This window comes from Hemitrygon akajei, chromosome 13, assembly GCF_048418815.1.
Source record: "Hemitrygon akajei chromosome 13, sHemAka1.3, whole genome shotgun sequence".
Lineage (NCBI taxonomy): Eukaryota > Metazoa > Chordata > Chondrichthyes > Myliobatiformes > Dasyatidae > Hemitrygon > Hemitrygon akajei.
In genome coordinates this window covers 13,652,104-13,679,700 of record NC_133136.1, presented here as the reverse complement: position 1 = coordinate 13,679,700, position 27,597 = coordinate 13,652,104, and the positions used below count along the sequence as shown (strand labels likewise).

At 43.5% G+C, this 27,597-nt stretch overlaps 1 protein-coding gene across 4 annotated transcripts in view; it reads right to left on the bottom strand.

Annotated features, from left to right (window-relative positions):
- The window catches only part of LOC140737650 (mucosa-associated lymphoid tissue lymphoma translocation protein 1-like), a 120,292-nt gene that overhangs the window by 3,476 nt on the left and 89,219 nt on the right, over positions 1-27,597 (bottom strand). For all 4 annotated transcript variants that reach the window (XM_073064170.1, XM_073064167.1, XM_073064168.1 and 1 more), the window contains 5 exons: positions 26,592-26,666; positions 22,668-22,795; positions 19,573-19,722; positions 11,162-11,319; positions 6,607-6,732 (listed from right to left, as the gene is read on the bottom strand). In XM_073064170.1, the coding sequence (XP_072920271.1) occupies positions 6,607-6,732; positions 11,162-11,319; positions 19,573-19,722; positions 22,668-22,795; positions 26,592-26,666 (637 nt within the window). The remainder of the gene's footprint in view (positions 1-6,606; positions 6,733-11,161; positions 11,320-19,572; positions 19,723-22,667; positions 22,796-26,591; positions 26,667-27,597) is intronic.

Here is a 27,597-nt window from a genome sequence, read left to right as displayed (position 1 = left end):
GGAACTCAGTAGGCCAGGCAGCATCCATGCATGTCCAGAGACCTGGGCCTTTCCGGGGTTGCTTCTCTGGGCCAGAGCTCGGAAAAAGCAACGCTACAGACTTTTAACAGCGTAAATCAGCGAGTTGTTTGTTATGCCTCCCGTCTCACTGTGAAACAGGGACACCTCTTTTTCCCTTATTAGCGAGAGAGACAGCCTGTGGTCTGTGTCTTTATTGTTGATTTGCTGCATGCTTTGTTGGTCGTCGGAGAGTACTGATGCTTTTTTTGCAGGTGAGGGTGGGGGGGTGGCTCGTTGCCTTACTGCTGCTTGTGCATGGGAGGGGGGAGTTTGGGGGGGCTTTGGGGTTCTAATGTTTAACTGTCATTCATTCTTTGGGGCACTCCTCTGTTTTCATGGATGTTTGTGAAGAAAAAGAATTTCAGGATGTATATTGTATGCATTTCTCTGACATTAAATGTACCTATTGAACCTATTGTATCTATGGAAAAACGTACAGTAAACGTTTCGGGCCGAGACCATTCATCAGGACTTGCTGGCCTGGCCGGCTGAGTTCCTTCAGCATTTTGTGTGTGTTGTTGGTAATGGATGTCTGTGTGGTATGGAAACAGCACTCCAGTGCACAGGGGGGCTCTACAACGAGTAGTTAAAGCTGCCCACTGCATCATGTGCATCGCACTACCCGTCATATACACAGAAAGGTGTCAGAGGAAGGTCAGCTATATCTGCTTTATTACAACTTTACTGATGCTCTTTGAATGTGAGCTCAGGTTAAGTTTCTGCTACATTTAAACTTTCCTGTGAGGGCAGTTCAATTGGGAAGTCACCCTGACAGTAAAGGCACAGAGGGAAACCAACACTGGATGTTTTAATACCTTACTGAATGTGATATGTTGTTAAGTTTCTGCTATTCTTAAGCTTCCCTGTGAGGGGAATTCCATTGGGAAGTCAGTTTGAAGAGAATGGCATTGAGGAGAAAAGAATTACAATCGATGGCTGTGGGACAGGAAAACAAGGCAAAGATACATTGGAGGGTGGCACAGCAGTGGAGCAAGTAGAATGACTGGCATGAAGCTCCAATGACACAGGTTCAGTGCTGACGTCTTGCTCTGACGCACTGTAGTTTGCACATTCTTCCTGTGACTATGTGGGTTTCATCCCACATTTAGGCTTACAGGCTGTTGACCACACTAAGCTGCTCTTCAGAGGCACAGACTCTGTAGATGTTGGCAATCGTGGGCCACACTTGCAGAATGCTGGGGCAACTCTGGAGTTCAGGCAGCACCTATGGAGGGAAATAAACAGCCAACATTTCGAGGCATCTCAGCCCAAAACATTGGCTGATCATTTCCCTCCATAGATGCTGCCTGACTTGCTGAGTTTCTCCATAAGTTTTGTGTGTATTACTGTCAATTGCTCTTGGTGTGGTATTTGGAGTGGCATTATAGTGCAGCAGTTGGCATAATGCTATTGCAGCACCAGCAACCTGGGTTCAATTCCCGCTAGTGCCTGTATGGAGTCTGTACGTTCTCTACTGGCTGGTCCAATTTCCTCCTACATTACAAACATGTACAGGTGAGCAGGTTCATTGATCACACGGGAGGTAATTGGGGTGTGAGCTCGCTGGATGGAAGGGCCTGTTACCGAGCTGTAGGTCCACCTATACATTTGATCGTTAGTGCAAATATCTAATCAGCCAAATGTATGGAACAACACAATACATAGAAGCATGCAGACAAGGTCAAGAGGTTCAGTTGTTGGTCAGACCAAACATCAGAATAGGGAAGAAATGCGATTTAGTGACTTTGACCATGGAATGATTGTTGGTAGCTTGAGTATCTAAGAAATTGCTGGCCATAAGACACAAGACCAGAATTAGGCTATTTGGCCCATTGAGTCTGCTCTGCAATTTCATCATGGCTGATCCATTTTTCCTCTCAAACCAAATCTCCTGCCTTCCCCCATATCCTTTCATGCCCTAATACATCAAGAATCTATCAACCTCAGCCCTAAGTATACATAAAGACTTGGTGTCCACAGCTACCTGTGGCAATGAATTCCACTGATTTACCACTCTCTGGTTAAAGAAATTCCTCCTCATCTTTGTTGTAAAAGGATACCCTCTATTTTGAGGCTGTGTCCTTTGGTCTTAAATGCATCTACCATGGAAAACATCCTTTCCTCATCCACATTATCAAGGCCTTTCACCATTCGATAGGTTTCAATTAGGTCACTCCTGATACGTATAAATTTCAGTGGACCCTCTCCAGTTTCAGCACATCCGTTCTAAGATAAGGGGCCCAAAACAGCTCACAATACTCCAAGTGAGGGCTCAGCTGTGCTTTAAAAAGTCTGCATATTACATCCCTGCTCTTATATTTTAGTCCTCCTGAAATGAATGCTAACATCGCATTTGCCTTCCTAACCACTGAGTCAACCTGCAAATGAACCTTTAGGGAATCCTGCACAAGAACTCCCTAATCCCTTTGTGCCTCAGTTTTTTGTATTTTCTCTCCAGTTAGAAAATAATCAATCCTTTCATTTCTTCTACTAAAGTGCATGACCATAGACTTCCAGGATACTGTATTCCATCTGCCATTTCTTTGCCCATTTTCCTAATCTAAGTCCATCTATAGCTGCTCTACTTCCTCAAAGCTACCTGCCCCTCCACCTATCTTCATATCACCTGCAAACTTTGCAACAAGGCCATCAATTCCGTCATCTAAATCATTGACATATAATGTAAAAAGAATCAGTCTCAACACAGACCTCTATGGAACACCACTAGTCACTGGCAACCAACCAGAAAAGGCCCCCTTTATTCCTACTCTTTGCTTCCTGCCTATCAGCCACTGCTTTATCCATGCTAGAATCTTTCCTGTAATACCATGGTCTCATAGCTTGTTAAGCAGCCTTATGTGTGGCACCTTGCCAAAGGTCTTCTGAAAATCCAAGTACACAACATCAACTGATTCTTCTTTGTCTATCCTGCTTGTTATTTCTTCAAAGAATCACAACAAGGCAAGATTTTCCCTTGAGGAAACCATGTTGATTACGGCCTGTTGTATCATGTGCCTCTGTGTACCCTGAAACCACATCCTCAACAATCAACTCCAACATCTGACTACCTGGACTATAATTTCATTTCTTCTGTATCTCTTCCTTCTTGAAAAGTGGAGTGACATTTGCAATTTTCCAGTCTTCTGGAACCACTCCAGAATCTAGTGATTCTTGAAAGATCATTACTCATGTATCCACAATCTCTTCTGCCACGTCTTTCAGAACTCTGGGGTGTACACCATCTGGTCCAGGTGACTTATCCAACTTCAGACCTTCCAGTTTCCTAAGGACCTTCTCTCTAGTAATGGTAACTTTACACACTTCATGATCCCTGACACCTGGAAATTCCGCCATACCGCTAGTGTCTTCCACAGTGAACACTGATGCAAAATACTTATTCAGTTCGTCTACCATTTCTTTGACCCCCGTTACTACCTCATCAGCATCATTTTTCAGCAGTCCGATATCCACACTCGCCTCTCTTTTACACTTTATGTAGCTGAAGAAACTCTTGATATCATCTTTAATATTATTGGCCAGCTTACTTTTGTATTCCATCTTCACCTTCTTAATAACTTTTTCAGTTGTCTTCTGTTGCTTTTTAAAGATTCCCAATCCTCTAACTTCCCACTAATTTTTGCTCTATTATATGCCCTCTCTTTGGCTTTTATGTTGACTTTGACTTTCCTGTTAGCCATGGTTGTGTCATCTTTCCTTTAGACTATATTTTCCTCTTCGGGATGTATATTTCTGAATTCCACCCATTGCTGCTCTGCCATCATCCCTGCTGGTGTTCTTTGCCAATCAATTCTGGCCAACTCCTCTCTCATGCCTCTGTAATTTCCTTTACTCCACTGTAATACTGATACATCTGACTTTGCCTTTCCTTCTCAAATTTCAGGGTGTATTCAAACATAACATGATCACTTGACCCTAAGGGTTATTTTACTTTAAGCTCTCTAATCAATTCTCGTTCATTGCACAACACCCAATCCAGAATAGTTGATCCCCCAGTGGGCTCAACCATGTGCTGCTCTAAGACATCATTTTGTAGGCATTCTAGAAAATCTCCCTCTTGGAATCCAGCACCAACCTGATTTTGCCAATCTACCTGCATATTGAAATCCCCCATGACTATCGTTACATTGCACTTTTGGTCTTCATTTTCTGTCTCCCATTGTAACTGTAGACCATATCCTTACTACTGTTTGGTGTTCTGTATATAACTCCCACAATGATTCAATGTCTTCCGACTCTACGTCATCTCATTTCTAATGATTTAATTTCATTTTTTACTGACGGTTCCGTGCCACCCCCTCTGCCTTCCAGCCTGTCCTTTTGATACAGTTGTATCCTTGGACATTAAGCTCCCAGCTATAGTCTTCTTTCAGCCACGATTCAGTGATGCCTACAACATCATACTTGCCAATCTGTGACTGAGCTACGCATTCATCAACCTTATTCTGTATACTGTGAGCATCCAAATATAACATCTTTAGGCCCGTATTCAACTTTTTTGATTTTATTCTCCTTTTATGTTGCACCTCATCCTTTTGACTGCAATTTTGCCCTATCACCAGCCTCTCCTTACTAGCAGTCTTACTACACATTGTCTCTAATTGCAAACCAACTACTTTATCTTCAACACTATCTTTCCGGTTCCTATCCCGCTGCCAAATTAGTTTAAACCCACCGGACTAACTCTAGCCAACCTGTCTTCAAGGATATTGGACCCCATTGGATTCAGGTGTAACCCGTCCCTTTTGTACAGTCATACCTTCCCCAGAAGAGAGCCCAATGATCCATAAATCTGAACCCCTGCATCCTGCACCAGTTTCTCAGCCACGCATTCACCTGCCAATCATCTTATTCTTACCCTCACTGGCACATGGCACAGGCAGCAGTCCAGAGATTACTGCCCTGGAGGTCCTTTCAGCTCCCTAAAATCTTTCTTCAGGACCTCCTCACCTTGTCTACCTATGTCATTGGTGCCAATATGTACCTAGACTTCTGGCAGCTTGCCTTCTCCCTTGAAAATCCCATGGAGATGATTCGAGACATCCTTGACCCTTACACCAGGGAGGCAACATACCATCCGGGTGTCTCTATCGCGCCCACAGAACCTCATCTCTGTTCCTCTGACTAAGTCACTGCAGTCCTCTTCACCTCTCTGCTCTCCTAAGCCACAGCACCAGATTCAGTACCAGCAACCCTGTCACAGTGGCTCCCCCCAGTAGATCGTCCCCCTCAACAGTATCTAAAGTTAAATACTTATTATCGAGGGGAATGGCCACAGGTGTGCTCTGCACTGGCTGTGCATTTCCCCTCCTTCTCCTGATAGTCACCCAGTTACCTGTATCCTGCAACCTAGGGGCGACTATCTCCCTGTAGCTCCTATCTATTACCTCCTCATTCTCCCGTATGAGTCGAAGGTCATCGAGCTGCAGCTCCAGTTCCTTAATACACTCTCTCAGGAGCTGCAGCTCAGTGCTCCTGGTGTAGATTCATTTATCTGGCAGACTGGAAGTCTTCCAGACCTCCCACATCCCACACACAGTGCAAAACACTGCCGCTGGAGCCATTCTCACTACACTATGTACTAATAGGTGAGGAATGAACAAATAAGAACAGAGAGAGTAACTTACAAGACAATTTACCTCACCCAAGCCTCATGAGCCAAAACCTGGCACACCTACAAGAACGGTCGCTCCACTTGCACTTGAATTCTTCTTACCGGCCCTTTCTAATGATTCCCTCTTGCTGATTGGTCACTCCTCAACTCTGAGAAACTGCCGTGAAACTCTGCCTTCAAAACCTCGATCACCAACCTGATGAAACGCAGCTCTTTTTACGCAGCCCTGGTGTGAGTTGTCCAGTTTCCTGGGATCTCCAGAACAGGAGCTCCCAGTCTTTTTATGCCACAGACCCTTACCATTAAGCAAGGGGTCTGTGGACCCCAGGTTGGGAACACCTGCTCTAGAGTTGACAGAGAATGGTGCGAAAAACACAACAACATCTACTGAGTGGCGGTGCTGTGGATGAAAACGCCTTGTTAATGACAGAGATCAGAGGAGAACAGCCAGACCAGTTTAAGCTGACAGGAAGGTGACAGTAACTCAAATAACCACACATTACAACCATGGTGTGCAGAAAAGCACCTTTGAATGCCCAGTATGTCAAGCCTTGAAGTAGATGGGCAACAGAAGACCATGAACCTAATAAAGCAGCCATTGAGTTTACATACACTGATAATTCTATTTATTTATTGAGCCACGGCATGGAATAGGCCATGCCACCCAGCAAGTCTTCACATAACCCTAGCCTAATCAATTTACAATGACCAATTAACCTACCAACTGGCACATCTTTAGACTATGGGAGGAAACCGGAGCACCCAGAGGAAACTCACGCCGCCACGGGGAGAATGTACAAACTCCTTAAAGGACAGCAGCGGGGATTGTACCCAGGTTGCTGGTGCAGCAAAGTGTTGTGCTAACCACTATGTTACCATGCTACCCGAAGTTACTTTGAGCTTTGAATGTTTACCTTTAGTTTCTGCAGGGCACTCAGTCTGGTGTATAGACACTGCTCTGGTAAATCCTTAGAGAGTAGGTAGCTGCCTGTTTCTTCTGGTGTTCCTTTGTTTGTCTTCTTGGGATCTATGTCCAGGTCCTATTCACAACAACAAAAATAGCATATTGTAAAGGTGAAGGTTTCTTGGCTCAACCACCGAAGTTCAATGTTAATTATCATCTATATAATCTCAATTAGTTTCATGTCTGCTTTTAATTACAAAGATAAATGGAGACATTTATAGAACAGTTAATACTTGCCAGTACTCTATCTACCTAGTCTAATTGTGGTCATTCTGCGATCAGATATAAAGAGTAAGATTATATTCCCTCGAGCTTTGTGGGTGTACAAACACATATTGAAAGAGGAAAATGAGTTAAGATCTTTTTTCTTAGAAGTGAAACTTGAGGACAGTGAACTAAATTTCACTTTACCTGAAAAAACAGAATTCTATGGTTGTTGGATATCTGAGATATAAACAGAAACGCTAAAAGCACCAAGTGGTAGCTGTGTGCAAGAAGGGCCAGAGATGCCTCTACTTCCTGAGGAAACTGAGGTCCTTTGGAGTATGCAGCCCTCTCCTTCACAGGTTCTATCAGACTGTTGACGCCAGTACAATCTTCTGTGCGGTGGTGTGCTGGGGCAATGGCATCGACGTGGATGATGCAAACAGGCTTAATAAACTGATTATAGGAGTCAAATTGGACACACTGGAGGCTGTGGTAGAACAAAGTGTGCTCTGGAAAATCATAGCAATTCTGGACATTGTTTCTCACCCTCTGCCTGTCACCTTGGGTGAACAGAGGAGCACTTTTAGTAATAGACTCAGACAACATTGCTGCTCCAAAGAGCGCTATATGAGGTCATCTGTGCACTTGTAATGCTACTGTGACACTGTAATTTACTTTGGGATCAATAAAGTATCTACCTATCTATCTATCTGCAGAGTTTGAAAATGTTGTAATTCAAAATCAAGCTTATTATCAACTGTATATATGTGTACAGCTAAATGAAACATCATTCCTCTGGGGCCAAGGTGCCAAACACAGTACATTTAGTCATAGACAGCCCATATACGGTGCAAAAGTCGTAGGCGCTTCTATATAGCTAGGGTGCCTAAAACTTTTGCACAGTGCTGTAGTTGTCAACATGGAGCAGAGAGCAAGTTGCAAATCTGGTGGGAGCAAAGAATGTTGGGAATGGCGAGGGTGGACTACTGCAGGGGGGAATGTGGGACAGGTGGCAGAGAAGGAGTGCCAGGGATGGGGGCTGGTGCGGGTGTAGACACACCCAGCCCTGAGACCCCAGGCAAGGTTGTTTGATTCTAAACAGTTGGGTTATTGATCATTAGAGAATGTCTAACTGTGCTTTCCACTCCCTCCCCTCTCCTTTCCCCCTTTCCCAACTATAATTCCCCTCTCCCCGTCCCCTTCCCACTCTTGGTCCTCAATATAGACCCATCATCACTCACTCACTTATTATCACTCATATATGTAATGAAATTTGTTTTTTTTTGCAGCAGTACAGTACAATACATAAAATTACCACAGTACTCTGCAAAGGTCTTAGGCACCCTACCTATATATATATATATATATATATATATACACCTAAGACTTTTGCACAGTACTATAATTATGATCCAGAATAAACAGTCAGCACTTAAGGTTTATATCCTTATACCTCAGAATCAGAATCAGAACAGATCAGATCAGAACATCTTATCTTATATTCCAGCCTCCCCTAGATCTTGTTCTCTGAATCTTAATGCCTGTATCTGACGATTCCCAGTTCTGATGTAAGATGGTGATGAAACGGTGTGCAGGAGTTAGATACACCAGCTGTTTGAATGGTGTTACAGCAACAACCTTGCACCCACCATCAGCAAGACCAAAGAGCTGATTATGGACTTTAGAAAGGGTAAGACAAGGGAACACAAACCAATCCTCACAGAGGGATCAGAAGTGGAGAGAGTGAGCAATTTCAAGTTCCTGGATGTCAGTCTCTCCGGGGACTACCGATGTCCATTTCCGAGTGTCAACTTCTGTGGGACATACTTATCTTGCACTTTGTTAACTATTCTCAGAAACTTCAGCCACCTCTGTTCTGTCATCATCCCCACCAGTATCCCCCGCCAATCCACCTGGGCAAGCTCCTCTCTCATGCCTCTGTAATTCCCTTTATTCCATTGCAATACTGGCACATCTGACTTATGCTTCTCCCTCTCAAACTGCAGTATGAATTCAATCATATTATGGGTTCCTTTACCTTAAGCTCCCTAATAAAATCTGGGGTATTACAAAACCCCCAATCTAAGACAGCCTTTCCCTGAGTAGGCTCAATCACAAGCTGCTCTAAAAGCCATCTCATAGGCAGTCATAAATTCCCTCTCTTGCGATCCAGCACCAACCTGATTTTCCCGATCCCCTTGCATATTTAAGTCCCCCATTACAACTGTGTCATTACCCTTGAACATACCTTTTCCAGCTCCCTTTGCAATCTCAATGCCATATCTTGGCTACTATTTGGAGGCCTATATATGATTCCCATAATGGTTTCTTGACCCTTGCCGTTTCTTAAATCCACCCAGAAGGATTCAACATTCTCAGACACTATGTCACCTCTTTCTAAAGATTTAATTCCACCTCTTACCAACGGAGCCACACCACCGCTTATGCCTTCCTGCCTATCCTTTTGATACATGTTATATCCTTTGATGTTAAACTTTCATCTATGACCTTTTTCAGTCACAACGCAATGATGCCCACAATGTCATACCGACCAGTCTCAAATTGCACCACAAGTTCATCCACCTTATTCTGAATGCTACGTGCAGTTAAATACAGCACCTTCATTCCTGCATTCTTCACCCTTTTGAATTTTGCCTCTGTGGTACGATTTAACTCTTTGCTCTTTCTGCACTTTTACCCAATCATTGGCTCGTCCTTCCCTACATTCCTGTAACACCCATAATCTACTTGTAAACCTGCTGGCTCATCCTCAGCTCTGTCATACCGGTTCCCATCCCCACTATCATATTATTTTAAGCCACTCCCAAAAGATCTAGCAAACATGCCTGCAAAGATATTGGTCCCCCTCAAGTTCAAGTGCAACCTGTCCCTTTCGTACAGGTCACACCAGTCACCAGAAAAGGTCCCAATTATCCAGAAATATGAATCCTTGCTCCCTGCTCCAACTCTTCAGCCAGGCATTTATCTGCCACCTCATTCTATTCCTATCCTCACTATCGCGTGACACAGCCAGCAGTCCTGAGATTACTACCCTTGAGGCCGTGCTTCTCAACTTCCTTCCTAACTCCCTGTATTCTGTTTTCAGTTTATTCTCCAAGTTAACAGCTCAATCTGCATTTGGTCTTCCCAGTGTACAGCAAACAAAACCATAGTCTAATTTAGAGGAGGAACAAATACATCACAGATTCAAATGAAAACAGTGGTAGTGGGAAAAGACGAGGCAAGAGGGAAGGCAATGCATCTCTTGCATAGTTACTTTTTTTCATTTCAATTTTATTTATTTCTTTAGAGACACAGCAGGGTAACCAGATGGGTTATTTATTTATTTAACGATGCACTGCGGAGTAGGCTCTTCATGCCCCACCAGCTCAGCAACCCCCAAGGACCCTGATTAACCCTAACCTTATCATGGGACAATTTACAATGACCGATTAACCTACCCGGTATGGCTTTGGACTGTGGGAGGAAATCAGAGCACCTGGGGAAAATCCGCATATTCCACAGGGAGGATGTACAGTACAGCTTTGGATTTGAACTCCGAACTCTGTAACTCCCTAAGCTGTAATAGTGCTGCGTTACTGTCGCGTGGCACTGTGGGTTCAAGGGCTTTTTCTGCACTGTAGTGCTCTACGGCTCCATCTAAAATTAAGCAGCACTGTGCTGTTGAAGGCAACACACACAATGTGCTGGAGGTACTCAGCGGGTCAGGCCGCATCCACGGAAAAGAGTAAACAGCCGACTTTTCGAGGTCCTTCCTCAGGACTGGAAAAAAAGAGGGAAGAAATAATAAGGTGGGGGGAGGGGAGGAAGAAGGACAAGGTGGCAGTTGATCGGTGAAACCAGGAGAGGAGGAGCTGGTGAAGTAAAGAGATGGGAAGTTAATTGGTGGAAGAGATAAAGGGCTGGAGAAGGGAGAACTTGATAGGAGAGGACAGAAGACTGTGGGAGAAAGAGAAAGGGAGGAGCTCCAGAGGGAGGTGATGGGCAGATAGGAAGAGAAGGTGTGAGAGGGAAACCGGAATGGGGAATGGTGAAGGGGGGGGGGGGGTCAATTACCGGAAGTTCGTGCCATCTGGTTGGAGGCTACCCATACGGAATATAATTTGTTGCTCCTCCAACCTGACTGTGGCCTCATCGTGGCAGAAGAGGAGGCCATGGACTGACATGTTCAAATGGGAATAGGGAGTGGAATTGATATGGATAATTGAATTTCTTGGCATCTGTAATTCTTAAACAATGTTGCTGAAATTCAGCAATTGCTTTGAAGAAAGTTTTACCGGCGGGAAATCTGTGACGTAAGCTTCACACTTCATAATGTCCTTCGGCTTCTTCACAATCCGCGTGTAAATGATCATCACGTTGGAGAACTCAGCAGCAAATCCAAGCTGAATTTGGACACCACATTCAAACTCAAGCCACATACTTTCTGGCAATTCTGAGAAGACATAAATAACAGATGGTTCTGAGACAGTGTATCTGCGTTTTGATTATACCACATTTACTGTAGCTATGTAACTATGCAAACGTTTGAAAATAAACCAGGTTAAGAAGATGAACAGGATCCAGAAGTCTACGGTAATCCAACTACAGTTGAACGAAATTTGCCAGCCCTGTACCCATGTTATTTTGGAATTGGAATTGGTTTATTATTGTCACATGTACCGAGACACAGTAAAACCTTGTCTTGCATATGGTTGAGTGGTTTCACAGCAACAACTTTGCACTCAACGTCAGTTGATTGAGAGATCAGAGAGACCACGATATCATACTAGAGAGTGGGCTAGAAGCTGTACTTGAGCCTAATGGTATGTGCTTTCAGTTTGCGACGGGTCTTTGATGATGCTGGCTGCTTTCCGGGTTCTTTAGAGGAGAAGTCTGGATACTGTGATATGCTAAAGTGTGTCCACAGCTCCCTGCTGTTTCTTGCGCTCAGGTGCAGAGCAGCTGCCATACTAAGATGGGATGCAGCCAGATAGCTGTCCTGATGCAGAGTCTTGGGCCTCGAACACCAAGGATCCTTTGGCCTCCACAGATGTTGCCTGACCCACTGAGTTACTCTAGCATTTTCACACAAAAAATTCTGGAGGAGCTCAGCTAGTCTGGCAGCATCTATGGAAGGAATAAGCAGACAATGTTTTGGGCCAAGACCCTTCATCAGATAACTCACGTTTATAATTTACTCCAGCAGTTTGTTATTTTTGCCCCATTGTTACTCTCTGACTGGGTTGGAGCGTGGCCAAGTGGTTAAGGCATTCATCTAGTGATCTGAAGGTCGCTAGTTCGAGCCTTGGCTGAGGCTGCGTGTGTGTCCTTGAACAAGGCACTTAACCACACATTTCTCTGTGATGACACCGGTGCCAAGCTGTATGGGTCCTAATGCCCTTCTCTTGGACAACATCAGTGTCGTGGAGAGGAGAGACTTGCAGCTTGGGCAACTGCCGGTCTTCCATAAAAAAAAAATCCTTGCCCAGGCTTGCGCCCTGGAAACTTTCCAAGGCACAAATCCATGGTCTATCAAGACTAACAGAGGCCTACATACATACTCTCTAATTCAAGCCCCTTGCAATAAAGCCCAATGTATCATTTGCCTTCCTAATGTCTTGCATGTAAACCACACTCAATATTTCAGGAACAGCTTCTTCCCCTCCATCATCACGTACACCACCATACTGTTTTTTTCTTGTTTTGCTCTGGTTCACTGGAACATATTCGGACCAGGATATTCTGGCTCAATTAAGCAGATGCCCCAGTTAGCCATAGTTTCATGGAAATAGTTAAAAAGGCAGAAAAAAAGGACAAACTTCATTTTAACTATCATTCTACTATCATTTTGGAGACGCTGTCCTGGGCCCAGCACGTAAATGCAATTATGAAGAAAGCATGATAGCGTTTCTACTTCCTTGGGTGTAGATTCAGCATGAAATCTAAAACTTCGACAAACTTCTAAAGATGTGTAGTAGAGAACATATTGACAGGTTGCAACTCAGCCTTGTATAGAAACACCAATGCCTTAGAACGGAAAATCCTACAAAAAGTAGTGGACAAGGCCCAGTCCATCACGGGTAAAGCTCTCCCCACCATTGAATACACTGACATGAAATGCTCTTGCAGGAAAGCAGTATTCATCATCGGGACACCCACAACCAGGTTATGCTCACTTCTCACTGCTGCCATCAGGAAGAAGGTACAAAGGCCTCAGTATTCACACCACCAGGTTCAGGAACAGTTATTACCCCTCAGTATAAGTGGATAACTTCACTCAACTTCACTTGCCCCATCATTGAAATGTTCTCATAACCTATGGACTCACTTTCAAGAACTCTTCATCTCCTGTTCTTGATATTTATTGCTTTTTTATTTAGTATTATTATTATTGTTAATATTTCTTTTTTTCGTATTTGCACAGTTTCTTGTCTTTTGCACACTGGTTTTCTGCTCAGTTGGGGGTCTTTCATTGATTCGATTATGGTTATTGTAGTTATTGGGTATGCCCATAAGGAAATTAATCTCAGTGTTGTAGATGGTGACATATATGTACTTTGATAATTAATTTACTTTTGAACTGTTTTTTGATTTTCACGATAGTTTAGTAATTAATTATCTGCTTGTATTTTAAGTAGTCCTTGTATTTTATGCAAGTTTAATATGACTCAAGTCCATCACCAGCAGGACTACATGTCATTCTGAGGCTTCCTTCCTGTAGCTAACCAGCTTCTCTGCAAAGCTCACTCAGGTGTAATACCTGCACAACATCCGTTAAATGGTCTTTCCTGCTCTCCTTGTTCTGGTGATAATTATTTAATCTGTTCATATGTTCACATTTATTTAAGCTTGGTTATAGACATTTGTACATGTGACCACTCTGCTAATTGTTGATTGCCATTGGAAGAATGTGATTCACCAGGATATTGCCTGGGCTGGAACTTTTCGCTTATGAGGAGGCTCTGGATAGATTAGATTTGTTTTTCTTGGAGGGAAGGGAACTGGGGAGTGGGGTTATGTCTGAAGTATTTTGAAATTAAAGAAGACAGAAATTTTTATTTGGTGCACAGGTGTACAAAATTAAATAGCATGGGCTTAACACAAGAGATTCTACAGATGCTGGAACTCCAGAGTAACATATACAAAATGCTGGAGGAGCTCAGCATGTCAGGAAGTATCTACGAAAAGGAATAAACGGTTGACATTTTTGGGCTGAGACCCTTCCTCTTGGCCTGAAACGTTGACTTTCCATAGATACTGCCTGACCTGCTGAGTTCCTTCAGCATTTTTTATGTGTTAACATAGGTTTAAGACAAGGCATAAAAGGTTAAGAGGGAATCCAAGAAAGATATCTTTCCCGGGGTGGTTGGAATGTAGAACACATGACCTGAGCCGATGGTGGAGATGGAGACTTTTACAACATTTTATAAGTATTGTGAGGAACGCTTGAATAACTAAAGCATAGAAGACTATAGAGCATGTGCTGGAAAATAAATCTGGTATAGATGGGTATTTGCTAGCTAGCATGAATATGGTGAGCTGAAGGACCTATTTCCATGTTACATGACTCTACACTTAGAGTCATAGAGACATACAGCACAGAAATAAGCCCCTCAGCCCATCTAGTCCATGCTGAACTATTTAAACTGCCTACTCCTATCGACCTCCACCAGGACCACAACCCTCCATACCCCTACCATCCATGTATCTATCCAAACTTCTCTCAAACGTTGAAATCAAGCCCGCTTGCACCACTTGTGCTGGCAGCCCATTCCACACTCTCAAGAAGCCTCTGAGTGAAGAAGATGTTCCCCTTAAACTTTTCCCCTTTCACCCTTAACCCATACATCTAGTTGTAGTCCCACCCAACTTCAGTGGAAAAAGCCTGGTTGCATTTACCCGAGCTATACCCTCATAATTTTGTATACCTCTAGCAAATCTCCTCTCAATCTTCTACATTCCAAGGAGTAAAGTCCCAACCTATTCAATCTTTCCTTACAGCTCAGGTCCTCTAGACCTGAACACTTCCTTGTAAATTTTATCTGTACGCTTTCAAGCTTATTTATACCTTTCCTGTAGGTAGGTGACCAAAACTGCACCCAATACTCCAAATTAGGCCTCACCAACATATTAAACAACTTCAACATAACATCCTGTACCCAATACTTTGATCTATGAAGGTCAATGTGCTGAAAGATTTCCTTACAACCTATCAACTTGTGACACCACTTTCAATGAATTATGGCCCTATATTCCCAGATTCCCCTGTTCTACCGCACTCCTCAGTGCCCTACCATTCACTGTGTTGGTCCCACCAAAGGGCAAGACCTAGCACTTGTCTGCATTAAATTCCTACTTCTACACCTCATGTGTAGCATGAAGTTCAAAACCCTTCTTTTACAAAGACAAGAACCATAAAAAGCCTAAGCACAGTATTCATTAACACAGTGCAGAGCAACACACACAAAATGCTGGAGGAACTCAGCAGGTCAGGCAGCCTCTATGGAGAAAAATAAACAGACGATATTATTCATATTCAGTGCTTTGCACTCAATGCAAATTGGTTTCTTTGCTTATGTGTCTTCAAACACTAACAATAATCACCTTAAATAATTCTCTTTGCATTAACAGATACACTTGCATATCATGCACTTGGCTCAAATGCCACATGCTATGCTTGTCCACTTTAGATTTGATCACTCACTCATCGCTCCATTTACTTGTCTGAATCAATTTGCAATCCCATGATTATCCCAACAGAATTATCTTTACCAGTCATTAGCGTAACTGCCTCACATAAATTTGACCTGATTAATAAGACAGAAATGGAGTTTAAATAAGATGTCACACTAAGAACCACTTCCCTTTATCCAGCATCAAATGCACTAGGCTATAAATACCAGGATCTGATTTCTGACCCTTCTTAATTATTGCGACAACATAAACTATACTCTAGCCGACCAAGTTCAATCCAGAACTTCATTAGCCATTAAATACTTGAGACAGTAGCTCACACATATTTCATTTAATACCCTGTGAAAATTGAACTGGACTAGCAATGCTAATATCAGATTCATAGGAACAGCTTCTTTCCCTCCGCCAGCAGATTTCCCAGTGGTCAATCAACCGCACGCTAATGGCAATATGCCGTAGCCTATTATTCTACCAATCTGCAGATCACCGGGATGTCAGAGGAAAACTGACACCTGGAGAACGTGTAGGCTCCACAGAGACATCATCAAAAATCGGGATTGAAAGCTGGTCACTCCTACCCTGTTGTTAAAATACTATTAAATGGTTCCCTAGTATGATAAGATGGACTGCTGACCTCACAATCCGTCTTGTTATGATCTTGCAGCTTATTGTCTACCTGCTCCCCACTTCCTCTGTAGCTGTTGCACTTTATTTTGCATTGCTATTGTACTACCAGTACTTAATGCACTGCGAAATGTTTTGATCTGTATGAACGGCTTGCAAGACAAGATTTTCACTGAATCTCGGTACATGTAACAATAATAAACCAACACTAACATCAGTACCTATTAGCATTGGTACACAGAATCGGAAATAGCTGCAGAGGGTTTGTAAACTCAGCCAGCTCCATCATGGGCACCAGCTTCCCCAGCAGCGAGGGCATCTTCAAAAAGGCGATGCCTCAAAAAGGCGGCATCCATCATTAAGGACCCTCATCACCCAGGACATGCCCTCTTCTCATTGCTACCATCAGAGAGGAGATACATACTTAAGGCTTTAGGAACATCTTCTTCTCCTCCACCATCACATTTCTGAATGGAAAATGAACCCATGAGCACTACTTCAATTTTGCTCTCTTTTTGCACCTCATTTAATTCAATGTTTTAATATGTATTTCTTGTTGTAATTTATTGTATCTTTTTATGTATTGCACTGTATTGCTGCCGCAGAACAACAAATTTCACAGCACATGGTAGTGATACTGAACCTGATTCTGGTGCCATTTTGGTTTATTTCTCTTGGTCTCTTTGGCCTTTTTCTTCTGTTGGTCAATGGGCAATGATCCAGCACGTACAGGGTGGGAGACTGGGAGAAATAAGCCTGGCATCTGGGTGAGAGGAAGTTGGCATGTCTCACCAGTGGGACTGGGAACAGAGATGTGGCACAGCTGTGGGTAAGAGATCAGCAGCTAGGGTGTTAAATAAAAATCACAAGGTAGGGGAGCACTGATCAGGGCCTAGGGGCAAAGTGGATACTGGTAAAGTGGGAAGTTACAGGGTTGTTTAATGCCTGGGGGGAAGGATTGAGGTAAGATCCTTTCCAATTCAGTGCTGGATTTTTAGGAGTGACTGATGGCAGGCACATCCTAACAAAGCAATTCCAGTGCGTTTGGAAGGCTCCTGATGAAGTGGTGCATTAGGCTGATGTCATTTTGTACATCAGTGACACAAATACTGTGTCAGGAAGGAGGTAGAGGAGCTGTAAGTCCTACACCACCAAATTCAGTAACAGTTATTACCCTACAAACATCAGGCACCTAAGCCACTGTGGATAACTTCACTCACCACGACTCTGAACTGATTCCTCAAACTACTGACTCACTTTCTAAGATTCTAAAACTCATGTCTTCAGATAGATTGATTAATTGATTACTAAACACAAAGAACACTGCAGATGCTGTGGTCAAATCAAGACGTACAAAAAAGCTGGATGAACTCTGCAGGTCGGGCAGCATCCGTTGAAAGAAGCAGTCAACATTTTGGGTCGAGACCCTTCGTCAGGACTAAAGAAGGAGGGGGCAGGGGCCTTATAAAGAAGGTGGGGGGAGGGTGGAAAACCAATCAGAGGAAAGATCAAGGGGTGGAGGAGGGGATAGGCAGGAGAGGTGAAGAAGGAATCTAAGGGGAAAGCACTATGGGTAGTAGAAGAAGGCAGAGTCATGAGAGGTGATAGGAAGCTAGAAGAGGAGACAGAGTGAAGGTGGAATGGGGGAAGGGAGAGGGAGGGAATTACCAGAAGTTGGAGAATTCGATGTTCATATCAAGGGGCTGGAGACTACCCAGACGGTATATGAGGTGTTGCTCCTCCAACTGAAGTTTGGCCTCATCATGGCAGTGGAGGAGGCCATGTATGGACATATCCGAATGGGAATGTGAAGGAGAGTTTAAGTGAATGGCAACCGGGAGCTCCTGTCTGTTGTGGTGGACGGAGTGTAGGTGCTCGACGAAGCAGTCCCCCAACCTGTGTCGGGTCTCGCCGATGTAGAGGAGGCCGCACCGGGAGCACCGGGTGCTATAGATTACCCCAACAGATTCACAAGTGAGTGTTGCCTCACCTGGAAGGACTGTTTGGGGCCCTGAATGGTGGTAAGAGAGGAGGTGTAGGGACAGGTGTAGCACTTACGCTTGCAGGGATAAGTGCCAGGTGGGAGATCTGTGGAGAGGGACGTTTGGACCAGGCAGTTGCGGAGGGAATGATCCTTGCGAAAAGCAGAGAGGGGTAGAGAGGGAAAGATGTCTTTAGTGGTGGGGTCCTGTTGAAGGTGGTGGAAGTTGCGGAGGACACGGTCCCTGTTGTGGTGACGGGAGGATGGGGTGAAGGCTGAAGTGCGGGAAATGGAGGAGATGCGGGTGAGGGCATCATTGATGACGGTGTCCCCCTTGTCCTCACCTATCACCCCACCAGCCTCCGGATCCAGTGTATTATCCTCCGTATTTCCTGCTCATTTCAACGGATGCTGCCCGACCTGCTGAGTTCATCCAGCTTTTTTGTACGTCTTGATTGATTGACTATTTCTTTTTTTTCATTTGCAGTTTGTCTTCTTGTGCACATTGGCTGTTTGTCAGTTTTTGTAGTTTTTTTCATTGATTCTATTGGGTTTCTTTGATGTACTGTGAATGCCTGCAAGAAAATGAATCTCAGGGTAGCAGATGGTGACATGCATACGCACTTTGATAATTTTAATGACTGGGAAAAAACTGCTTGCATGCAGATTTTCATTGACAGTACAACAAATTAAATTTGTTGTGGCAGGGCAGCGTAGTGGTTAGCACAACGCTTTACAGTACCACCAAAACGGGTTCAATTCACGCTGCTGTCCATAAAGAGCTTGTACGTTCTACACATGACCGCGTGGGTTTCCTCCGGGTTCTCTGGTCTCCTCCCACAGTCCAAAGCTGCACTGGTTGGTAGGTTAATTGGTCATTGTAAATTGGCTAGGGTTAAATTGGGGGCTGCTGGGCAGTGTGGCTCAATGGGCCGTAAGGGCCTATCGCACACTGTATCTTAATAAAATAATTTAAACATTTTTAAAATTCTTTTCTTGACAGGAAATGTCTGGTCAAGTTTCGCAATTGGGGGAGATTTGAACCAGGAATAATCATGACCACAATTTTCCTTGAATTAAATCAATTTTCAATTTCATTCTTCAATTTTCAGTCGAGCATTTTCCCATGCATTAAAATTAATGAAGAACATCCCTAATTGTCACCTTGCAGTTTCAATCGCAAAGCTTACACTCTTCTCACATACACATTGATCAGTGATGTCAGCGGCCACTCCCTCCCCTGTCATTGACTTTTACTGCCAGAATTCCTGCCCCGTATCTGGTTTCACTTTCACTGCATGGTTGAAATAACTCCACAAGAACTAGCGCAGTCAGTGGCCAAGTCTGTGTCCACATCCCTTAACCCCCCCACCTCCCGGCCAATGCCAGATCGTGACAGTACTTTACCATGAGCTTTGGCCCACTGCAGGTTCCGAGCCAGTGATTCTACAGAGCAGCCTGAAGATTGGATGGGGTCCGTCAAGGCTCGCTTCTCACACAGGCTGCTGCGGATTTCCAGAGCTTGCTTTCCTTTAGTGAGATCGCATTTTCCCATATCTGCCATTAAAGCACCAATATTACAATAAAGCAAAAACAGTATCTGATCACCGAACACAAGCTCTGGACTCACTTTCAAGGACTCTACAACTCATGTTCTCAGTATTACTTACTTACTTCTGTATTGATTATTATTTGATCTTTTGTATTTGCAGTCTCTCTTCTCACATTGGTTGTTTGTCAGTCTTTGCAGTTTTTCATTGATTCTATTGTATTTCCTCGTTCCCAGTGACCTGGCCACCAAAGCCATCTATAGCAATGAATTCCACAGATTCACCACTCACTGGCTAAAGAAATTCCTCCTCACCTCTGTTCTGAAGGGATGTCCTTCTATTCTGAGGCTGTGTCCTCTAGTCCTAGTCACTCCCCCTATTTGAAACATCCTCTCCATGTCCACTCTGTCCAGGCTTTTTATTACTCGGTAATTTTCCGATGAGTTCTACCCTTTATACTTCTAAACTTCAGAGTGAACAGACCCAGAATCATCAAGCGCTCCACATACGTTAACCCTTTCATTCCCAGGCTCATTTTCGTAAATCTCCCCTGGACCCTTTTCACATCCTTTCTTAGGTAGGAAGTCCAAAAGTGCCCATAAATGTAATTAAACCATTGCCTAATAAAGCCCCAGTATAGTGTCCTTGCTGTTATATTCTATTCTTCTCAAAATGAATGCTCACATTTAATTTGCCTTCTTTACTACTGACTCAAACTCCAAGTTAACCTTTAGGGAACCTTGCACGAGGACTCCTAAGTCTCTCTCACCTTGGATTTGCTCCCCATTTGGAAAACCTGGACATCGGAATCCCAGCGTTCCAAAGGAGGAGATGAGGATGGGATTGCCACACTTACATATGGGAAGGTCCTACATTTTTATCAACTTTATCCTAGCTATGGGTCAGGTACATACAGTGTCATACGAGTAAACTTCTGAGTCAAAGTAGACCCTGAGAAAATCAGATACACAGAGTCCGTAAGCAGCTGCTACAATATCCCAAACTCATTTCCAGCTGTCAGTTACAAGTGATTTAGGTGCAGGGTTGGCAGGGGGTTACTTGAATCTTTGAGCCTGCTTCACCATTCAATATCATCATGGCTAATCTGCTTTTAACTCCAACTCTACACTCAGTGGCCACTTTGTTAGGTGCACCTGTACACCTGCTCATTGATGCAAATATCTAACCAACCAAGCATGTGGCAGTGACTTAATGCATAAAACCACGTAGACATTCAGTTGTTGTTCAGACCAGTCATCAGAATGGGGAAGAAATGTGATCCAAGTGACTCAGACTGTGGAAGGCAGATGGGGTGTTTGAGTATCTCAGAAACTGCTGATCTCCTGGGATTTTCATGCACAACTGTCTCTAGAGACTGGTGCAGAAAAGTAGAATCAGTGAAGACTGTGCTAGGCAGCCCGCGAGAGTCACCACACGTATAACTCACTAACCCTAACCTCTATGTCTTTGGAATGTGACAGGCAATCAGAGAACCCAGAGGAAATGTGGTTATGGGGAGAATGTACAAACTGCTTACCGACAGTGACGGGAATTGAACCCTTCTTATAGTTAGTGCAGTAAAGCGTTGTGCTATGGTGCTACCTCTACAAGCTATTCTCAGTTAATTCACGAAAATGGGGACTACACAGCAAGACAGCATTAGGAATCATGTTTGACTAGTGAAGGGAAATACTTGCACTGATGCAGAGGGGAGATTGTTATCCAAACACAACATGGACGAACGCAGTCAAGAACCTGTTGGCTGACTGGACAATCTGTTATTTTACCTATTGATTATGAAAGGAGCTCTGGCCAGAAAACTCACTGGACATCTTTAGTTAATGTAATGCCTGCATCCAAGGGGGAAACAGGCTCTTTGCTTAGAAGGTAAGTAAAAGTTGGCCTTAAATTACATGTGATTCCTGCGCAGATAATGTTCTTAAGTCAATGACTGTCACAAGCTAGGTGGTGTCAGATTAGGGCAAAAATTAAAGATATTTTTTAAAGATTAGCTTTATTTGTTACAGGTACATCATAACATATAGTGATAAGTGACCGACACAACCCGGAGATGTGCTGGGGCAGTCTGCAGATGTCGCCGTGCCTCCAGTGCCAACATACCATGCCCACAACTTACTCACCCTAACCCATACATCTAATTTTCAATGTGGGAGGAAACCGGAGCTCCCAGAGGAAACCCACACAGTCAAGTGAGAATGTACAAACCCCTCACAGACAGAAAAATTGTCACTTTTTTCTTGTAGTTTAACATTCAAAGTTCAAAGTAAGTAAAGTTATTATCAAAGTACTGTACATATATTTCACTATATACCCCCCTCAGATTCATCTTTCTTTCTATAAATCCATAATAGAATAATAAAATAACTGTAGTAGAATCAATGAAAGACTGCACCAACTTGGGCATTCAACCAATGTGCAAAATACACCAAACTGTGCAAAAACAAAAGGAAAGAAATAATAATGATAAATTAGTAAGCAATAACTATCGAGAACATGAGATGAAGAGTCCTTGAAAACGAGCCCATAGGTTGTGGCAACACTTCAATGATGGGGAAATATTTTTTTATGCTTGCATACATGTTTACAGTCTATAATCACCTGTTTATATATTTTCAGTGGAATTTCAGAAACTTGTCATATAACTGGTCCTGAATTTTTGTAGTTCCTCTGTCTGCAAGTCTGTGTCATGAATTAAACTGTCTCAAAATTAAATGAATTTTCTTATCTGCCTAGTTTGAGCGAATTTTCAGTATAAAGGCTACCACGAGGCAAGATTTGTTTTTCTTTCTTTGGTTCTTCTGTTGTTCTTGGCTTACGTTAGGGTGGCAAGGTGTACATTTATCATTCGCTTCGTGTGAAGACTCAAAATCACGGTGAAGACAACGTCACATGTTGACAAAAAAATCTTCGCTATCAAAATGAAGTAATTACCTTCTGCAACTTTGTCAAGCATCACCGTGACCTTTTCATCCTCCAACAGACGTTCCTTCAGGAATTTCATAAAAATACCATTTGCTAATCCAAAATGTTGAATTTCAAAGGCTTCTGCTCCCTGGCACCTTGAGATATACAAAAGAAGCATTTTAATCATCAAGTCACCTCAAAGTTTTCCTTTTATCACTTTGGGCCTGCTTACATCAGAGACATTACTGTATCTAAAGCAGGAGGTCCCAACCTGTTATCCATGGACACCTCGGTAGGGGTACATGACATTACAAAGGCTGGGAACCCCGATCTAAAGACTGGACAGAATGCTGAGCTGTAAGTTTCACTGTGTAACTCCCCACTGTGAGGGAAGGGGATAGAAATAACAGGAAAAATAGGATCAATTATTTACATTGCCTTACCGATTTTACTTTGCTTAAAACGACAGTGCTGGGGCACCGTAGTAGCATAGCGGTAGACGCGACACTATTACAACTCAGGGCATTGGAGTTCAGAGTTCAGTTCCAACACTGTTTGTAAGAAGTCTGTACGTCCATCCCGTGAGGGTGCAAGTTTCCTCCTGGTGCTCCAATTTCCTCCCATAATCCAAAGTCGTACCGGTTGGTAGTTTCATTGTAAAATTGTCCTGTGGTTAGGCTACGGGTTGGGTGGTTACTGAGCAGTGTGTCTTGTTGGGACGGAAGGCCTGTTCTGTGCTGTACCAATGAATAATTATGCTGAAATTGCAAATATGAAGATGGGACAGTGTAGAGATGTGTTATTTCACAGCTTGCTTCCTCTGCCACTTTGACCAGTTCTGTCTAGCTGTACTCTGACAAGGAGAGTGTGGTAAACATCAGGATTCACACATTCCCTTCCTCCACCATCAATACAGCCCTCACTCGCATCTCCACCATTTCCCGCACCATTCACCCTCCAGCCATTACATCTCCTTGTCCTTACCTACCACCCCAGGAGCATCCGTATTTATTGAGACAATGCATGCGGCAGGCCCTTCCGGCCCTTTGCTGGGTGCTGCCCAGCAACCCTCGATTTAACCCCAGCCTCATTACAGGACAATTTACAATGACCAGTAACCTACCAGTATGTCTTTGGACTGTGGGAGGAAACAGGAGCAACTGGAGAAAACCCATGACAAATGACAAATGACGTCAGAATTGAACTCCAACTCCCCAAGCTGTAATAGTGTAGCACTAACCACTACCTTACCGTGGTGTTCTTGTAGAAACTACAAACCTATGATGAAATGATTGATTAGTTATCCTGTTATCACCTCTGATGACTCACAATAAAATTTTACTATTGAATGCTCTGAGTGAAAAGTCTTGTGTGTTTTATTGTCTTAAAGGGAATTGGAATTGGTTTATTATTGTCACATGTACTGAGGTGGAGTGGCTCTACCTCAAGACGAGTCTCTACCAAAGGAGGTGTAAGGTGCTCCTTCCCTCCACTAGCCTGCAGGTCACCCTTAGGCAAGGTGTAGCACCTGCTTAGCCCACCCACCACCTACCCAATCAGGGTCATGTGAAGCCATGGGAGCAGGTGGTGGATGGTTGTATGAGCAGCTGGTGCATTTCACAAGTCCTGGATTTGCGACCACTGACCCCAAGTAGACAATTTATGAAGAGTATGGATAATGGCTGTGGTCACCCATCTTGTAAAGACACTGCCCACAAAAAGGGCAATGGCAAACTACTTCTGCAGAAAAAATTTGCCAGGAACAATCATGGTCATGAGACCACGACCACCCACGTCATATGACGTGGCACATAATGATGACGATGGATTCTCTTGCACACTGTCACAGAGATTAAATCGTTACACAGTGAATTGAGGTAGAACAAAGTAAAACAATAACAGAATGTAGAATAAAGTGTAACAGCCACAGAGAAAGTGCAGTACAACTAAACAATAAGGTACAAGATCAGAATGAGGTAGATTGTGATGGCAAGAGTCCATTTTATTGTACTAGGGAGTCATTCAATAGTCCAACAGCAGGGTACAAGCTGTCCTTGAGCCTGCTGGTATGTGCTTTCAGACTTTGTATCTCCTGCCCAAAGGGAGAGGGGAGAGAGTCTAACCTAGCTTTTAATTCTGAACCCTCTGCATTTCTATAATCACAACATTACAAATAGATTTGGTCATCACAAGATGCAAAAGACAGAAATAAACTATAGATTAGACTTCAGAATTTCATACTACTCTTGTTTAGAAACCTCAAAAAGGACCACAGCCTTGTTGTAGGGTTTGGAGGCTTGCGTGCCTCAATGACCCGGAGAGCTATGTTGGCTGGAGTCAGGGCCTTGTGCTTTGGCTCTTGGTAGGGTCACCCATGCCAAAGAACTCAAAGAGTAGAGCAGCAGAGACCAGACTAAGAGTGGTCCACCTGTCCTCCAGGTACGGGGGTTTAGCTCAGGGCTAACAACCCTGGTTAATGAACAAATGTTGCAGAAACAGCAATGAAGAGTCCTATACAGGCAGAGATGGAGGACCTCCATTTACTGCCCTAAACGCCAGCGGTGTATTGAGCAGTAAGTAAGTGTATTGTTTAGAAAAGGTTTCTGAATTATGTGTACGAATGCACGGCAGTATGGAGATATCCCGAGAATCTAAAAAACTGTTTATTTCCCAGAGTGGGGGAGTCTAGGACCAAAGGACACAGCCTCAGAATAGAGGGACATCTCTTTAGAACAGAGATGAAGAGGAATTTCTTTAGCTGGTGGTGGGGAGTTGAGGAGCAGAGGACACAGCCTCAGAATATAATGACCCTTTAGAACTGAGATTAGGAGGAATTTCTTTAGACCGAGGGTGAAGAATCTGTGGAATTCTTTGCCACAGATGGCTATGGAGGCCAAGCCATTGGGTATATTTAAAATGGAGGTTGATATGTTCTTGATTAGTAAGGGCGTCAAAGGTTACAGGGAAAAAACAAGAGAATGGGGTTAGGAGGGATAATAAATCTGCCATGATGGAATGGCAGAGCATACTTGAAGGGCCAAATGGCCTAATACTGCTCCTATGTCTTACCGTCTTATGGTCAATCGTGAATGTAATCGGTGACAAGAGATCTATATTGCCGAATTCCAAAGATTGCCCACCCTGTTTTTCCACCTCTGTCTGAATGGCTAATTCCTCCTTTCTGAACCACCTGCATTTCTATCATCATGACTTTATACGTAGATTTGGTAATCACAAGACTTATATCTCCATTTCCAGATCATTGCACAACAACACCTCTTTCACCTCAGACAGTTGAGTAAGTTTGGTATGGGCCCTCAAATTCTAAGAACTTTCTACAGGGGAACAATTGCGAATATCCTGACTGGCTGCATCACTGCCTGCTATGGGAACTGTACCTCTCTCTGTACCTCTGCAGAGAGTGGTGCAGACAGCCCAGCGCATCTGTAGTTGTGAACTTCCCATGATTCAGGACACTTACAAAGACCGGTGTGAAAAAAGGGCCTGGAGTATCATTGGGGATCCAAGTCACTCCAACCACAATCTATTCCAGCTGCTACCATTTAGGAAATGGTACTGCAGCATAAAAGGCAGGACCAACAGGCTCCGGGACAGCTTCTTCCACCAGGCCATCAGACTGATTAACTCATGCTGACTTGAGTGTATTTCTATGTTACATTGACTGTTCTATTTATTATAAAGTATTATAAATTACTATGATTGCACATTGCACATTTAGATGGACACATAACGTAATGATTTTTACTCTTCATGTATGTAAAGGATGTAAGAAATAAAGTCAATTCAATTCAATAAAGTCATGGAACTTAAGTAATCTAAGAGTAAATATTGAGACTTATCAGGAACTTGGATTAATTTGACTTTGATTTGCCCAAATTTAGCAGGCCTTGAGGTGTTAAGTATAGAAGCCTTTCATCAGGATAGACTTACGTTGCATAACCAAACACAATATTGGCTGTCACTCGCAAGGCTTCCATATTTGGGATTGTATCATCATGGACGTTCCTGCAAACAAAGATTCAGGGTGTTTATTGCACACACTATGTGATATCCACGTCAACCAGTCCCACACTTTGAACAGCCACATTTCCCACTCACACCCAGATTCCCTCTCGAGCCAGTGCTGATACTTACTGTACGGGGTGCTATAACTAGGCCATTGATCTGGATGGTAATGTGGTTAACTGGACCAGCAAAGTGGATGACACCAAGTTTGGAGGTGTAGTGGACAGTGAGGAAGGCTGCCATGGCTTGCAGAGGGATCTGCAACAGCTGGAAAAATTAGCTAAAAAATGGAAAGTGGAACTTAATGCAGACAAGTGTGAGGTTTTGCACTTTGGTAGGACCAACCAAGGTAGGTCTTACACAATGGACAGTAGGGCACTGGGGACTATAGTAGAACAAAGGGGTCTGAGAATACAGGCACATCATTTGTTGAAAGTGGTGTCACAGTTAGAGAGAGTCATAAAGAAAGCTTTTGGCACACTGGTCTTCATAGATCAATGCATTGAGTACAGGAGATGGGATGTTATGTTGAAGCTGCATTGGTGAGACCTAATTTGGAGTATTGTGTGTAGTTTTGGTCATTTACCTACAGCATAATCTAAACAAGGTTGAAAGAGTGCAGAGACCATTTAACAGGATGTTGCTGAGTCTGGAAGACCTGAGTTATAAGGAAAGATTGAATAGGTTAGGACTATGTTCTTTAGAACGTAGAAGACTGAGGAGATTTGATAGAGGTATACAAAACTATGAGGGGTATAGATAGGGTAAATGCAAGCAGGCTTTCTCCACTGAGGTTTGGTGGAACTACACCCAGTGGTCATGAGTTAAGGGTGAAAGGTGAGAAAGGTTAAGGGGAATGGAAGGGAAGCATTTTCCCTCAGAGGGTTGTGAGAGTGTGGAATGAGCTGCATTGCAAACTCGATCCCAATGT